The 14,784-nt window shown below is 41.5% G+C and overlaps 1 protein-coding gene across 2 annotated transcripts in view; it reads right to left on the reverse strand.

The window, feature by feature from the left end:
* The window catches only part of LOC115102838 (kinesin-1 heavy chain), a 29,830-nt gene extending 15,574 nt beyond the window's left edge, over positions 1-14,256 (reverse strand). For both annotated transcript variants that reach the window (XM_029623195.2, XM_029623194.2), the window contains exons 1-5: positions 13,895-14,256; positions 2,315-2,402; positions 1,925-2,103; positions 1,544-1,592; positions 61-116 (exon numbers count right to left, since the gene is read on the reverse strand). In XM_029623195.2, coding sequence (XP_029479055.1) covers positions 61-116; positions 1,544-1,592; positions 1,925-2,103; positions 2,315-2,402; positions 13,895-14,023 — 501 coding nt within the window. In that variant the 5' untranslated portion in view covers positions 14,024-14,256. The remainder of the gene's footprint in view (positions 1-60; positions 117-1,543; positions 1,593-1,924; positions 2,104-2,314; positions 2,403-13,894) is intronic.
* Between the last annotated feature and the right edge of the window lie 528 nt (positions 14,257-14,784).

Consider the following 14,784-nt stretch of genomic DNA (forward strand, 5'->3'; position numbering starts at 1 on the left):
AACTCTGTGACAGTTGAATGGGCGAGGGACAGTTAGTTCATCCCTGGATTGAAGCCTCACCTTGACATAGGGAACTCTGTTTTTGTCTTCGTGCACCGACAGGTTCGTCTTTGACACTGGAGAAGAGAGAAGGAAACATACATTTCATTATCCTAGTGGTCTCCAACAGGTCGATCACCAGCTACCAGTTGCTCGCAGCCCACCTACGAGTAGCTCGCCAAACAATTCTAAAAGTATATGCAATATTCACGTGTTCCACCGCAAACTGTCATAAACAAATCTCACATATTAGCTTAAAAACACACTACTTGCCAAATGATTTCCAGCCATATTGCCACCGTCTGTCTGTGTGGTGCGCGTGTTTGCCTGTCACTCTGTGTGTAGCCAGTTGATGTGATAACCATCTTGTGTGCAGACAGAAATACCTTCCCCAAAACCTTCTCAATTAAATGTTAACTGCAAAGTAGGGTTTACCTGGCAGTAAGTATATCATTTGTATCTGTTACTTGCAAACTTTGCTATGAAATTAGCAGCAGCGTTACTAGACCAGCACATTAGACTGCACATTCCGTACTCGCTAGATGTGCAATTAAAGGGTCAGATGTGCAATTAAAGGGGAATTACACGACAACAAAAATATTTAAATGTGTTAGTGTTCTTCCAGACCTAAAATAAAATGGTATTTGAATATGATTTAAGCATTGACAATTTCATTGCTTGTAAATTTGAGAGTGAAAAACCAATATACGAAAAAAATATATACAAAATAATTTGGGTGAAAAAAAACAATCACAGATTTTATAGGGCCCCCCTTGAGAGTTGTTTATTAACCATTATTTTACTAGGTATATTGACAGAAAACACTACTTTCTCATGTACACTAAGGACCCGGGGAAGAGTTCCAGGAGAGAGAAAAAAAATGTTGCTCATGACATTTTTTTTTAAGTAGCTGTCATGCTAGAAAAGGTTGGAGACCCCTGAATTAGCCATTTAAGTATCCTTGACAGCGTTTACACAGGCAGACTAATTCTGACTTGTTTCCACTAATTGATATTTTGACCAATCAGATCAGCTTTTTTGCCAATAATTGGGGAAAAGATCAGAATTGGGCTGCCTGTGTAAATGCAGCCATAGCGTGTGAAGAAACCTCATGCTCAAACTGGGTGGGGAGAATTTACATAATGGCAGATCCAGATACAGCATATTAACGTACCAATATGCAGACATTCTTTCTTTTCAGTCAAAAAATGAACTAAATATTCATTCCAATATCAGTAACATTTTCACTCTTTTCCTCTTTCAATATGCACATTTTCATTCATTAGATAAGCTCTACGTAGCCTTTCAACAGATCGTTATGTGAACTAGCCAATTATCCACACTACTGTAGCATGGCCACGAGCCAAAAGGAGAAGCACGCTATACATCGTGTGTTCCAAATGGCACCCCATTCCCTACCTAGTACACTACTTTTCACCAGAGAACCTTGGTCAAAAGTAGGGAAACGGGTGCCATTGGGACAGTGGCTCTGCCTGGGACATACCATCCAAGAGGTCCCGAATCTTGTCCAAGTAAATTTCAAAATACGAAACCTGGAAGAGAAGAGTTAGCTCTTATTAGCAGAGATCCCACATAGAAAAATCAATAGGTTTTAAAAACCTGTTAAGTGAAGTGATTCTACGGAGTGTCTTTGAACTAGCTGCGGCAATTCAAGGTCCGCATGCTGCCTATGGAGAGTAGGAAGAGTTGTTCTAATTGGACAGAACAAATCTGCATCCCAAATGGCACCCTATTCCCTACATAATGCACTACTTTTGACCAGAAACTATGGGCTCTGACAAAAGTAGTGCACTATCTAGGGAAAAGAGTGCAATTGAGGAGGCAAGCAGGGGGATGTATTTGTAGAGTACTAACCAGTACCTACCTTGATGTGGAACTCCAGGTTCTCGTCCATGGAATAGATGTAGTTAAAGATGTCCTGCACTATCCTGGGGATGATCCCCATTCCATCTGTGTCATGGAGGTTACCCTCCATCGTGTGTGTTTTTCCGGAAGATGTCTGTCCGTATGCAAATATTGTCCCGTTGTACCCCTCCAGAACATCTGGAAGAAGAAGACTACTTTATTCATTTGTACAAGACAGATATGTGTCTTCTGTACTCAACCCCTGTCACAGAAATACACAAAAATAAACCCAATAGACAGCCAGAAGGCAGTAGTCACTGCAAAGTTACTCCTCGGGTTTGTGCATGGACACATTAACAAAACACCTACAGTAGGGAGTGTTCATAAACAGTGAATGAGGAGAGCTCACCTTTGACGATCTTCTGGGCGCAGGCGTTGTATACTTGCTCCTGTGTCGTATTGGGCTGGAACACTCTGTCAAACTGGAACGGTTTGCTCTGAGAGAGAGAGAGAGAGCACGCGAGAGATTAGAGAATGAATTTAACAACTTGTCTGACATTCCATTTAAACACAGCTTTAAAATCAAGATGAAGCCCACATAAAGTGAACCACAGTAAGGGGCTATACCATCCAAATGAGCTATCAAAAAGGTATCAATCTGCTCTCACATGCACACCCAAGACACCTACTCATTCCAGGGTTTTTATTTATTTAGACTATTTTCCACATTGTATAATAATAGTGAAGACATCAAACCAATGAAATAATCATGTAGTAACCAAAAAGTGTTAAACAAATTGCATTTTTTTAGATTCTTCAAAGTAGACACCCTTTGCCGTGATGATGGCTTTGCACACCATTGGCCTTCTCTCAACCAGCTTCATAAGGTAGTCACCTGGAATGCATTAAAATTAACAGGTGTGCCTTGTTAAAACTTAATTTGTGGAATTTCTTTCCATCTTAATGCGTTTGAGACAATCAGTTGTGTTTTGACAAGGTAGGGGAGGTATACAGAAGACAGCCCTATTTGGTAAAAGACCAAGTCCATATTATAGCTCAAACAGCTCAAATAAGCAAAGAGAAGCGACAGTCCATTACTTGGAGGTCAGTCAGACAATGGAGGTCAGTCAATGCGGAACATTTCAAGAACTTTTCAAATTTCTTCAAGTACGGTCGCAAAAATCATCAAGCGCTATGATGAAACTGGCTCTCATGAGGACCGCCACAGGAAAGGAAGACCCAGAGTTACCTCTGCTGCAGAGGATAAGTTCATTACAGTTAACTGCACCTCAGATTGCAGCCCAAATAAAAGCTTCACAGAGTAACTGACACATCTCAACATCAACCTGTTCAGATTAGACTGTGTGAATCAGGCCTTTATGGTCGAAATGCTGCAAAGAAACCCCTACTAAAGGACATCAACAAGAAGAAGAGACTTGCTTGGGCCAAGAAACATGAGCAATTAACATTAGACCGGTGAACATCTGTCCTTTGGTCTTATGAGTCCAAATTTGAGATTTTTGGTTCCAACCGCCATGTCTTTGTGAGATGCAGAGTAGGGGAACGGATCATCTCCGCACGTGTGGTTCCCACCGTGAAGCATGGAGGAGGAGAAGTGGTGGTGTGGGGGTGATTTTCTGGTGACACTGTCTGTGATTTATTTAGAATTCAAGGCACACTTAACCAGCATGGCTACCACAGCATTCTGCAACGATACACCATCCCATCTGGTTTACACTTAGTTGGAATATCATTTGTTTTTCAACAGGACAATGAACCAAAACACATCTCCAGGCTGTGTAAAGGCTATTTGACCAAGGAGAGTAATGGAGTGCTGCATCAGATGACCTGACCTCCACAATCACCCAACCTCAACCCAATTGAAATTGTTAGGGATGAGTTGGACCGCAGAGTGAAAGAAAAGCAGCCAACAAGTGATCAGCATGTTGGAACTTCTTCAAGACTGTTGGAAAAGAATTCTTCATGAAGCTGGTTGAGAGAATGCCAATACAAATAAAGAAACACCCTGGAATGAGTAGGCGTGTCCAAACGTTTGACTGGTACTGTATATACAGTATTCATCTCGGTTAACCCAGAACTAAAATCTTCCGTGATTTGGTCAGATCATTTTCATGTTCATGTTTACGTAGTCTGTCCACAAGAGATAACCAATATAGCGAGCTGGTCAAAGTAGTGTAATATATATGGAATAGGGTGCCATTTGGGATGCAGAATAGTGCTGTGGCTCTCATCTCCCCACTCCCACAGCTCTGGGCTTCAGCTCTGCAGCTCTGGCCTAATGAGCTAGGTAGCCTACATCAAATATGGGCCGTGTCCCAAATGGCACCCTATTCCCTATATAGTGCTATGGTAAAAGGTAGTGCATTATGTAGGGAATAAGGTGCCAATTCGGAGGAGAGCTGTGCGGAGGGAGAAAACAAAGCACATACCATTCTAATGAGATGGCAATAATGGATATAAGAATACATTTAAAAAGTCAACCACAGAGGGTATTAAACTGAGTGGTTCAAGCCCTGAATGCTGATTGGCTGACAGCCGTGGTATATCAGACCATATACCATGGGTATGACAAAACATTTATTTTTACTGCTCTAATTACATTGGTAACCAGTTTATAATAGCAATAAGGCACCTCAGGGGTTTGTGGTTTATGGCCAACGTCTAAGGGCTGTATCCAGGCACTCCGCATTGCGTGCATAAGAACAGCCCTTAGCCATGGTATATTGGACATATACCACACCCCCTCGTGCCTTTTTGCTTAATTATAGGCACTTTGGTGGTTCAGCTTGAAGAACTGTATAAAGTGACTCAGAGTCGGAGTGCTGATTTAGGATCAGTTTAGCATTTTTCATCATATTAATGAATAAGATTAAATTGACAGGGTGGACCTGATCCTAGATCAGCACTCATACTCTGAAATGCTTGACAGATAAGGCCCCAGTTCGGTCTGTGCAAAAACCTTCCTCTCTCCCCCTTCCTATCCACCAGATTGACATGAACCATTCAGACACAGCCACGTCGGTCTAGACCATTGGCCTGATCTGGGGGCAGACCAGATCGTCTCAGTGCCCTCCCAGCAGTAATTATCAGGATGAATAATCCTGTCGCTCGTTAAATCTATCAAACGAATGTGTAATGTGATGTAAGAGGAAGATGTGCATAGCTCACGTTAGGGCAGGCACTTGAATGCTAGCTAATAATAGGATGTAGACCTCTCTTTAAATAATCTTTAAACTCAAATTGGCTAGCTAGCAAGTCAACTAATTTCAACTTGGACAAAGACATAACTATCTCGGATTTGCAAGTTAGGTAGTTAGCATTTGGGGGTTTCGTCTGCTAACCCAAAACAACATGCCTGTTCTCAAAGTTTAAAATGTATTTTGTAGGGCAAAAATGAATGGATGGTAGCAAAAAAATGGATGGTCAACTACAAATATAGCTCAGGCAGAAAATAACAAAAATATCAGCATCAGCAAGCATTTTGCACTCCCGAGTGGCGCAGCGGTCTAAGTCACTGCATCTCAGTGCAAGAGGTGTCACCACAGTCCTTGGTTCCATTCCAGGCTGTATCACATCCGGCTGTGATTGGGAGTCCCAAAGGGTAATTGGACCAGCGTCGTCCAGGTTTGGCCGGTGTAGGCCGTCATTGTAAATAAGAATTTGTTCTTAATTAACTGACTTGCCTAGTTAAATAAAGGTTAAAGAAAAAATAAAACAATTCAGCAACCTACACAGCTGGTTGCATAGTAACGGCGTCAGCGTCACCGGGCCTGAATCTATTCTGTAACTATACAGTCCCTTTATCAGCATATAAATTAGTTCCAAAGTAGTGAACGTTAATTCTCTTGCAATTGGTTTATTGAGTGATGATATTTTACTTCATTCACAGGCAACGTACAAAACCTGGTGGATTTGATGTTCAGCAGCATCATGGGAACCCCTTTACCATATCATGAGCTGTAACAGAAGGCTGAGGCTGTGGCCAGACACTAGTCCAGCTTCAGAATAATGGAGCACACTTGAATCAGGTTGATCAAATTTCATATGGTCAAAAGACTATCTGTCCTGGAATTCACATAACCACAATGTAATCAGTGCGGTGTGTATAGAGTGCCTTGGGAAAGTATTCAGACCCTGGAATTCACATAACCACAATGTAATCAGTGCTGTGTGTATAGAGTGCCTTGGGAAAGTATTCACATAACCACAATGTAATCAGTGCGGTGTGTATAGAGTGCCTTGGGAAAGTATTCGGACCCTGGAATTCACATAACCACAATGTAATCAGTGCTGTGTGTATAGAGTGCCTTGGGAAAGTATTCACATAACCACAATGTAATCAGTGCTGTGTGTATAGAGTGCCTTGGGAAAGTATTCACATAACCACAATGTAATCAGTGCTGTGTGTATAGAGTGCCTTGGGAAAGTATTCAGACACCTTGATTTTTTTTCCCACATTTTGTTACGTTAGGTCGAAGGAATTGAGGTCGAAGGAATTGTCCATAGAGCTCCAAGACAGGGTCATGTCGAGGCACAGATCTGGGGAAGGGTACCAAAACCTTTCATTGAACATTGGAAGGTCCCCAAGAACAAAGTGGCCTCCACCATTCTTAAATGGAAGAAGTTTGGAACCACCAAGACCCTTCCTAGAGCTGGCCGCCCGGCCAAACTGAGTAATCGGGGAGAAGGGCCTTGGTCAGGGAGGTGACCAAGAACCTGAGGGTCACTCTGACAGAGTTCTGCTGTGGAGATGGGAGAACCTTCCAGAAGGACAACCATCTCTGCAGCACTCCACCAATCAGGTCTTTATGGTAGAGTGGCCAGACGGAAACCACTCCTCAGTAAACGGCACATGACAGCCCGCTTGGAGTTAGTCAAAAGGCACCTAAAGACTGTCATACCATGAGAAACAAGATTATCTGGTCTGATGAAACCAAGATTCAACTCTTTGGCCTGAATGCCAAGCATCATGTCTGGAGGAAACCTGGCACCATCCCTACGGTGAAGCATTGCGGTGGAAGCATCATGCTGTGGGGATGTTTTTCAGCAGCAGGGACTGGGAGACTAGTCAGAATTGAGGGAAAATGGAACGGAGCAAAGTACAGAGATATCTTTGATGAAAACCTGCTCCAGAGCACTCAGGACCTCAGACCGGGGAGAAGGTTCCCCTTCCAACAGGACGACCCTAAGCACACAGCCAAGACAATGGAGTAGTGGCTTTGGGACAAGTCTCTGAATGTCCTTGAGTGGCCCAGCCAGAGCCTGGAAGGTTCTAAATTAACAGAGTAAAAACTCACAGTCGATTATTAAAGCTCAAACCAAGTTTATTCACCCAATAGGTCAGGCAGCTGAACAGACAAAGACATGTTCCCACAAGCACAAGTATACATACCCCAATTTAGGTGAAGTCTCATCCTTCCTCTAAACATTACATCTTTATTGCTAGGCAGGAAGTTAAGTGATGTGGGTAATAAACTGTTCCTTCTCCCTTAATGTGACCTAACCTCGGCCCCCATTCCTCACTCATCCACAGCTCTCCACCCTTATCAACCCTTATTCCGAGTGGCGCAGCAGTTTAAGGCACTGCATCTCAGTTCTAGAGGCTTCCCTACAGACTGTTGTTCAAATCCAACCGGCCGTGATTGGGAGTCCCATAAGCGGCGCAGAATTGGCCCAGCGTTGTCTGGGTTAGGCTTTGGCTGGGGTAGTCCGTCATTGTAGTTAAGAATTTGGTCTTAACTGACTAAATAAAGGTTAAATAAATAAATAAAATTAATTGCCTTTCCTCAGTACATTCCAAGCCACTGGCTCATATCCAACCTTAATTGACTACACCATATACATTCCTCCTACAGATAACCATTAACTTCTGGTGTAACAACCAGTGGCCCTTATCCTTTCCATAGAACACCTTATGATTAACAATATTTCAAGTTTAGAAGTCAGAACCAATCGAACATCTCTGGAGAGATCTGAAAATAGCTGTGCAGCAACGCTCCCCATCCAAACTGACAGAGCTTGAGAGGATCTTCAGAGAAGAATGGTAGAATCTACCCAAATACAGGTGTGCCAAGCTTGCAGTGTCATACCCAAGAATACTCGAGGCTGTAATCATTGTCAAAGGTGCTTCAGTGTGAACAGAATATTTCTGTTTATATTTTTTCATAAAAGCCTATTTTTGTTGAATCATTATGGGGTATTGTGTGTAGACTGATGAGGGGGAAAATCAATTCAATCAATTTTAGAATAAGGCTGTAACATAACAAAATGTGGAAAAAGTAAAGGGGTCTGAATACTTTCCGAAGCCACTGTGTTACTTGTATGGTGTAAGGAGGTGCCCCCTTCCACTGTGCCAACAGATTACACCTGTGCCCGAGTGAGTAATGCCCACAGAAATATAATAAATCAATATTAAACTGATTATGGCAGAAAGCTGACTATGGCATTAGTCATTCTATTTCTATTGTAAAGCCAACCATGCTGTGAATCCGGACCCATTGGCTGTGTTCAACTGTGTATTTACTGTTGGCTTCCATGACTGTATGGTGACAGTCCTTGTCTGTCTCCCTCCGTGATATAGGAGCTGAAGTTGGGCTCCTTCATGACCAGTATCTGTGACGAGAGCTGATCTATGCTGCCATGCCCATCAGATGTTTCCAAACAAAAGGTGATTACTAACATCCCGAGTGTTTAGTAATATCACTCTTTCGATACATGTCACTCAACTCTTCCTCGTTTTTCTACAGATGGGCAGGTTGAAATACAGGTTGAAAGACAGGTTGATACTGAGACATTGCACTCAGCATTACAATTACAAGACAGCCATTACATTTTGTCTTTTGTTATTATTGAATCGAATGGTACCATCAGTGGGTGGGGCCCCTGTGTATTCTTCAAACATATCAGGGAACGCCTGTCTTATACAGGACAGGAAGGCATAATATTTGCACATTGTTATATTAGCAGTACAGTTCTACAGTATTATGTGAAGTAGGGTGTATTCAACATGGAACTGTTACACTTGAAAGTTAACAAAACACTTTGTTCACGTCTACATTAGTTCAGCAATTTCACTCTTCTCGTATCACTCTGTAGGCCACTGACAAAGCTTCCTCCTTAGATGTGGCCAAATAGAATCCATTCTAGTTCTGGTTAGACCGCTGAAGTTGTAGTCTATACACAACTTGTTTTTCTTTGCTAGGTAAGTGTACACATACGGTCTTTAAGCACATCAATATGATATTTACAGCATAGAATGTTTTGTCTTTGTCACACGAACATAGGTTTTTAGTTGATAAATGTATCTACCCTCAAACTGGGCAATGTCTGTGCAATGTCCACATGTAGCCTACACCGGTTGTAGGGATGAAAGTAGTTTGGGGATTTGTCCCCCTGGAAAGATCAAACAACGTACTTAAGGAGAGACGAGATGAGAGACATCTAGCCAGTTATAAAATATGTTGTAGGAAAGCTGAGTTGACTCAAGACCAGGCATTCAACTCGCAGTTGATACCATTTCCATAACGTGATGAAACTAAGTTTCAAGCTACTTTCGTAGCAAGGTGTTGTAGAACTAGTGTCTTACACATGAGACACCCCGAGAATCTCCCTGCCGATAGGTACTTATATCACAGTGGGAGGAGGCCTTTCTTTCACTTGCTAGAACAAAAGCTGTACCTGCTGCGGGCCAACCCAGAAGCGATGAACATGCCCCTTCTCCTTGTAGAAGTGCTATGCTAATCAGTAGCCAACAACTTGACTTTGAGCCAATCAGAGAGCACAAACCCCCACGTGGGGAGCCAACAGGAGTGACACTTTCTTTTAATGTGGCATTTGTTTCATATATCCACGGTTAAATGTCATGAGCCAGTCACACTTCATAGGAAACGTAGGTTATGGGATTTTTTTTTTTTTTTTTCATTTACCCTTAATTTAACTAGGCAAGTCAGTTTAAGAACAAATTCTCATTTACAATGACGGCCTACCAAAAGGCCTTCTGCGGGGACGGGGGCATGGGATAAAAAAACTAAATACAATATAAATATAGGACAAAACACACATCACAACACTACATAAAGACAGACCTAAGACGACAACATAAGGCAGAAAACCATAACATGGTACAAACATTGGGCAATGGGATGGTAGCTAAGTACACAGACACAATGCACACAACACTAAATTCCTCCAAGATAGCTAACCAGTCTAGCTACTATTGACATAATTAAATCACAATGGATTAGTTTCCTTGAAACAGCTTCCGAGTGAGTGAGGTGTCCTTAGCTAGCTAGCGCTCTAGCTATATTGTGCTAGCTAGCGAATATGATAACGTTAACTAGCTGGTTAAACATTTGGCTATGGACTGGCAGTATGGAAAGTTAATTAAATCGTTTCTTCGTCATCTTTCTAGGTAGTTATCTAACTTTGGCCATCTGGCTAGTATCGATAAAGGCTTTCTACAAAATAGCAACATTAGCGCAGCTTGCTTGTTAAGGTTAGTCACATGATTTCTCAATTTACAGTACATTTGATGATCAGCTGTGCAGCCAGACTTATTTGTCATTCCTTTTGCCTCGTCCCTCAACCATACCATTTTTAAATTCCTCATCAAACCACAGGGATTTAACACTTTTTACAATCATTTTCTTAATAGCTGAATCCTTATTGGTAACTGGAATAATCAATTTCATAAAGGCATCAAGTGCAGTTTCTGCTTAGTCCATATTACACACAACAGACCAGCAAATGTTCTTTACATCTTCAACATAGGAATCACTACCAAACCTCTTGTATGATCTCTTATACACAATATTAGGCCCAGCCTTTGTCACTTTGGTTTTGCTAGATATGGCTATTATATTATGATCACTACATCCGATGGATGTGGATACTGCTTTAGAGCAGATTTCTGCAGCATTAGTAAAGATGTGATCAATACATATGGATGATTTCATTCCTGTCCTGTTGTCAAATACCCTGGTAGGTTGACTGATAACCTGAACCAGGTTGCAGGCTGGTTACAGTTTGAAGCTTGTGGACAGCTTCTTGAAAACCGGTCAATATTTAGGTCACACAGAAAATATATGTCTGTTGTTATCGCATACATTTTCAAGCATTTCACACATATTATCCAGATACTGACTGTTAGCACTCGGTGGTCTATAGCAGCTTCCCACAAGAATGGGCTTAAGATGAGGCTGGTGAACCTGTAACCATATTACTTCAACAGCATTTGACATGAGATCCGTTCTAAGCTTTACAGGAATATGACTCTAAATATAAACAGTTAGCTGCCTGGCACTGGAGACAATCATCACCTTCTAAATCTATTTTATATTACGAAACACTATATTATTATCTTCCAACTTGGATGATGGGACTAGGGCAGCTTGCCTATTTTGACAGATCAGATCCACCCCTGGCCCAAATATATCCCTACTGAGCATCCCTTTCAGTAGCCAATAGCCATGATGACATATAGTAGGCAATAACCGCCAAAGGTCTGTTGATCTTGAGTGTGTTTCCCATGAATGATGTAATTCTTCATTCAGCCTCCAAATCTAGGCCATCCTAGGACTAGGCTATACCAAAATGTGTTATTATTATTTATAAACTGGGTGGTTTGAGCCCTGAATGCTGATTGGCTGACAGTCGTGGTATATCAGACCGTATACCACGGGTATGACAAAACTGCTTTTTACTGCTCTAATTCTGTTGGTAAACAGTTTATAATAGCAATAAGGCACCTCGGGGGTTTGTGGTATATGGCCAATATACCACGGCTAAGGGCTGTGTCCAGGCACTCTGCGTTGAGCACAAGGCTGTGTCCAGGCACTCTGCGTTGAAATGAAAACAAAGAACCACTTGAGGACACCGTGTTATAGTTACTGAACTACAATTTATTTCTGTCAGTAAAAAAAGCCTTAATGATGATATCTTGTGCATCAAAGTGAAAATATAATATTTAACCATCCTTTTTCATGTCTATTGCTTTACTGTCAATTTGAGGAATAGTCCAGTTATTTCTAACCTGGTTCCGTTGGAGTTACTCTGTTATTTCCTTGTAAAGTTAAAGCTCTGTTTGAACAATGACAAAGGAAGGTTATTCCTCATATCGTTCTTATTCTGAGGGCCTGTAGCGCAAATATGGAAATATGGCATTATATGGCGAGTACATTGTTTTATCTTTCAAACCCATGTATTTTTCCATTAAATAAGGAATGAAGGCCAGGTCATTTTCTTAATAGCTGAATCCTTATTGGTAACTGGAATAATCAATTTCATAAATGCATCAAGTGCAGTTTCTGCTTAGTCCATATTACACACAACAGACCAGCAAATGTTCTTTACATCTTCAACATAGGAATCACTACCAAACCTCTTGTATGATCTCTTATACACAATATTAGGCCCAGCCTTTGTCACTTTGGTTTTGCTAGATATGGCTAAGGGCATTATATTATGATCACTAGTCATCCTGGCCCCCAATGGGATGTGGATACTCCGGAGACACCTGAAACCCCACCTCTTTCAGGAATACCTTAGAGCAGATTTGGCTGCAGTATTAGTAAAGATGTGCTAAATGACTTAAATGTAAATGATATTATGATCACTACATCCATATGGATGATTTAATTTAATGATGTGCATAGTTTTTTCTTTCAAACAGATTTCTCCATTAAATAAGGAATGAATGCCAGGTCTGCTGTTTGAAAACATTCTAAGCACCACATTGTGTGGAAGGCACTTCCTTCTTTTGGCATAACAAGTGTGCATCTTGAATGGCACCCTATTCCCTATATACAGAACACCCCATGGTCAGGGCCCTTTATTTTGGTTAAGAACATTCTTAAAGTAGATTCTGTCACTACACAGGGAGCCAACGTTTGCTAGATGTACATGTACACAATGTTTTACATTACAAGATTACTAATTTGGCCAAAGAATCTATTTACTAATGGACCAGTGGTGTAACTGTAACCAGATATGTTCAGAGATAACTAATGTAGCCAAGTACAATAACATGATTACGAAATGTATTTGTCTGCATCATGTTAGAAACCCATTTTAGGCTACAGACTATGAAATGAATCAATTCTAGCTACAAAACACATGCACTGTCAGTGGTTATAAATGAACGAAATGTATTGCATCTGAATTCTGATCTTGATACAGTCACAGTGCTGTATTGAGCTGTGTTCTGTATCCCACAGCAGTCTTGTTTGACTAAATTAACTAGGGTCAGGGGGCATCATCATCATAGCTCGCTTGTCAGTGATCTTGTTGATTAAATAGTTAATACTAGTTAGCTAGTCAAATTCTGAAACATCTTTGCTGCTGGGTGTAGCTAACGTTAGACCAACTAGTTAATTTGCCATTGCCAGTTCTACTGGCCTAACTACTAGATAGCAATTTCAAGCATTGCTATGATTTGAAAGCTAACGTTAGCTAGTTAGATAAATTAACTCAGTCCCAGCAGATTTTGGGTGTTACCTCAAAAGATGTGCAGTTATTTTGAAGGCAACGTGTAGTTAGTTACATGTTGTTAGCAGATAACGTTGGCGCTAGTGTAGTTAGCTGCCGTTAGCAAAGGCATAACAAGCAGTTGGCTGCCATTGTTGTTGTTTAGTGACAGCTGACTGGCGAGCTAGCCAATACGGCAAGATTAACTAATCACGTCGACTGTAGTCGACTCGCCAAATCAGCGAAATACAGCTAGCTACTTATACACACTTGACTGGCCACCAATTGTTAGCCAAAAATACTATCCTGTCCTGATCGGCGATGGTGTGGGTAAGCTAGCCTACAACTAACGTTAGTGCAAAACATAGCTGATGTGGGTGGACAGGTATGTTAGCCAGCTAAGCTAACTAGCTACTGTTCTGACACTGGCCGATCACCAGTGGCGCAGCGCACTATCGAGGGCACTCGCTTGCAGACAAATAAATAGCTATGGCAACCAACTTACCCCGACGACCACATGGTCTTCCCCTTGAAACTTTGGGATGTATTTGTCCCCTCTGGTCACCTCTGAACTATTCAAGGGCCTGAAACGGCACATCACTTTGATGGTGCACTCCGCCGGTACGTCGGCCATCTTCCACGATTTGCTGATGAAAACTCGTAATACAACACAGTAGATCCTCGTTCTAGAGCCGACCGAGCAAGTAAGGGCGGCCCGGCCCCATCGGTCCCAACCTGAGACCAGAATGGGTTCAGATTTTCAACAGTGAATGGCTATTTTCTTCTAGGATTGTGCTAAATCACTTCCTCTCCCATATTGAAGACATGATATCAGTGGATCACAGGCTTGCGCACACTCTCCGTCTGTGTGGGACACATAACAAATTACGTCCATCTAAATCAGGGTTCCCCGATAGTCGGCATTTTATTTGGGCCCCCAAAGTTTTCTGATCAAAACAAAACAATTACATATTTTTTTCTTGGACATAACACTAAAATCACCAGGAAATTAGGTCAAACTGATTTTCGTTTAGGAAATCTGTTCCCAAGTAATCAAACGCATAAATAGAGACATATGTGATCATATCCCAGGTCAGAAATTATACTGTTTTCGTCAAATACGGATTGGGAATATTGTGGGCAATTTTCAGTATACAATTGATTTACAACTACTGAATGTAAATGGGGACCCCTGCCATAAATCCCCAACACTCCCTCTGAAGTACACTATCCTGATTGGCAAATGTATGTTTCTGCAAGTTTTTACCATTGACCTATATAAGTTCATATACTATGGCAATAGTCAACCAATATACTATTTGTTGAGATCAGTTATTACTTAGCTATCACTCTTTCATGAAGCGATAATATGGCATTTTCTTGATGGCAATACAT

The sequence above is a fragment of the Oncorhynchus nerka genome, linkage group LG20 (genome assembly GCF_034236695.1).
Source record: "Oncorhynchus nerka isolate Pitt River linkage group LG20, Oner_Uvic_2.0, whole genome shotgun sequence".
NCBI lineage: Eukaryota > Metazoa > Chordata > Actinopteri > Salmoniformes > Salmonidae > Oncorhynchus > Oncorhynchus nerka.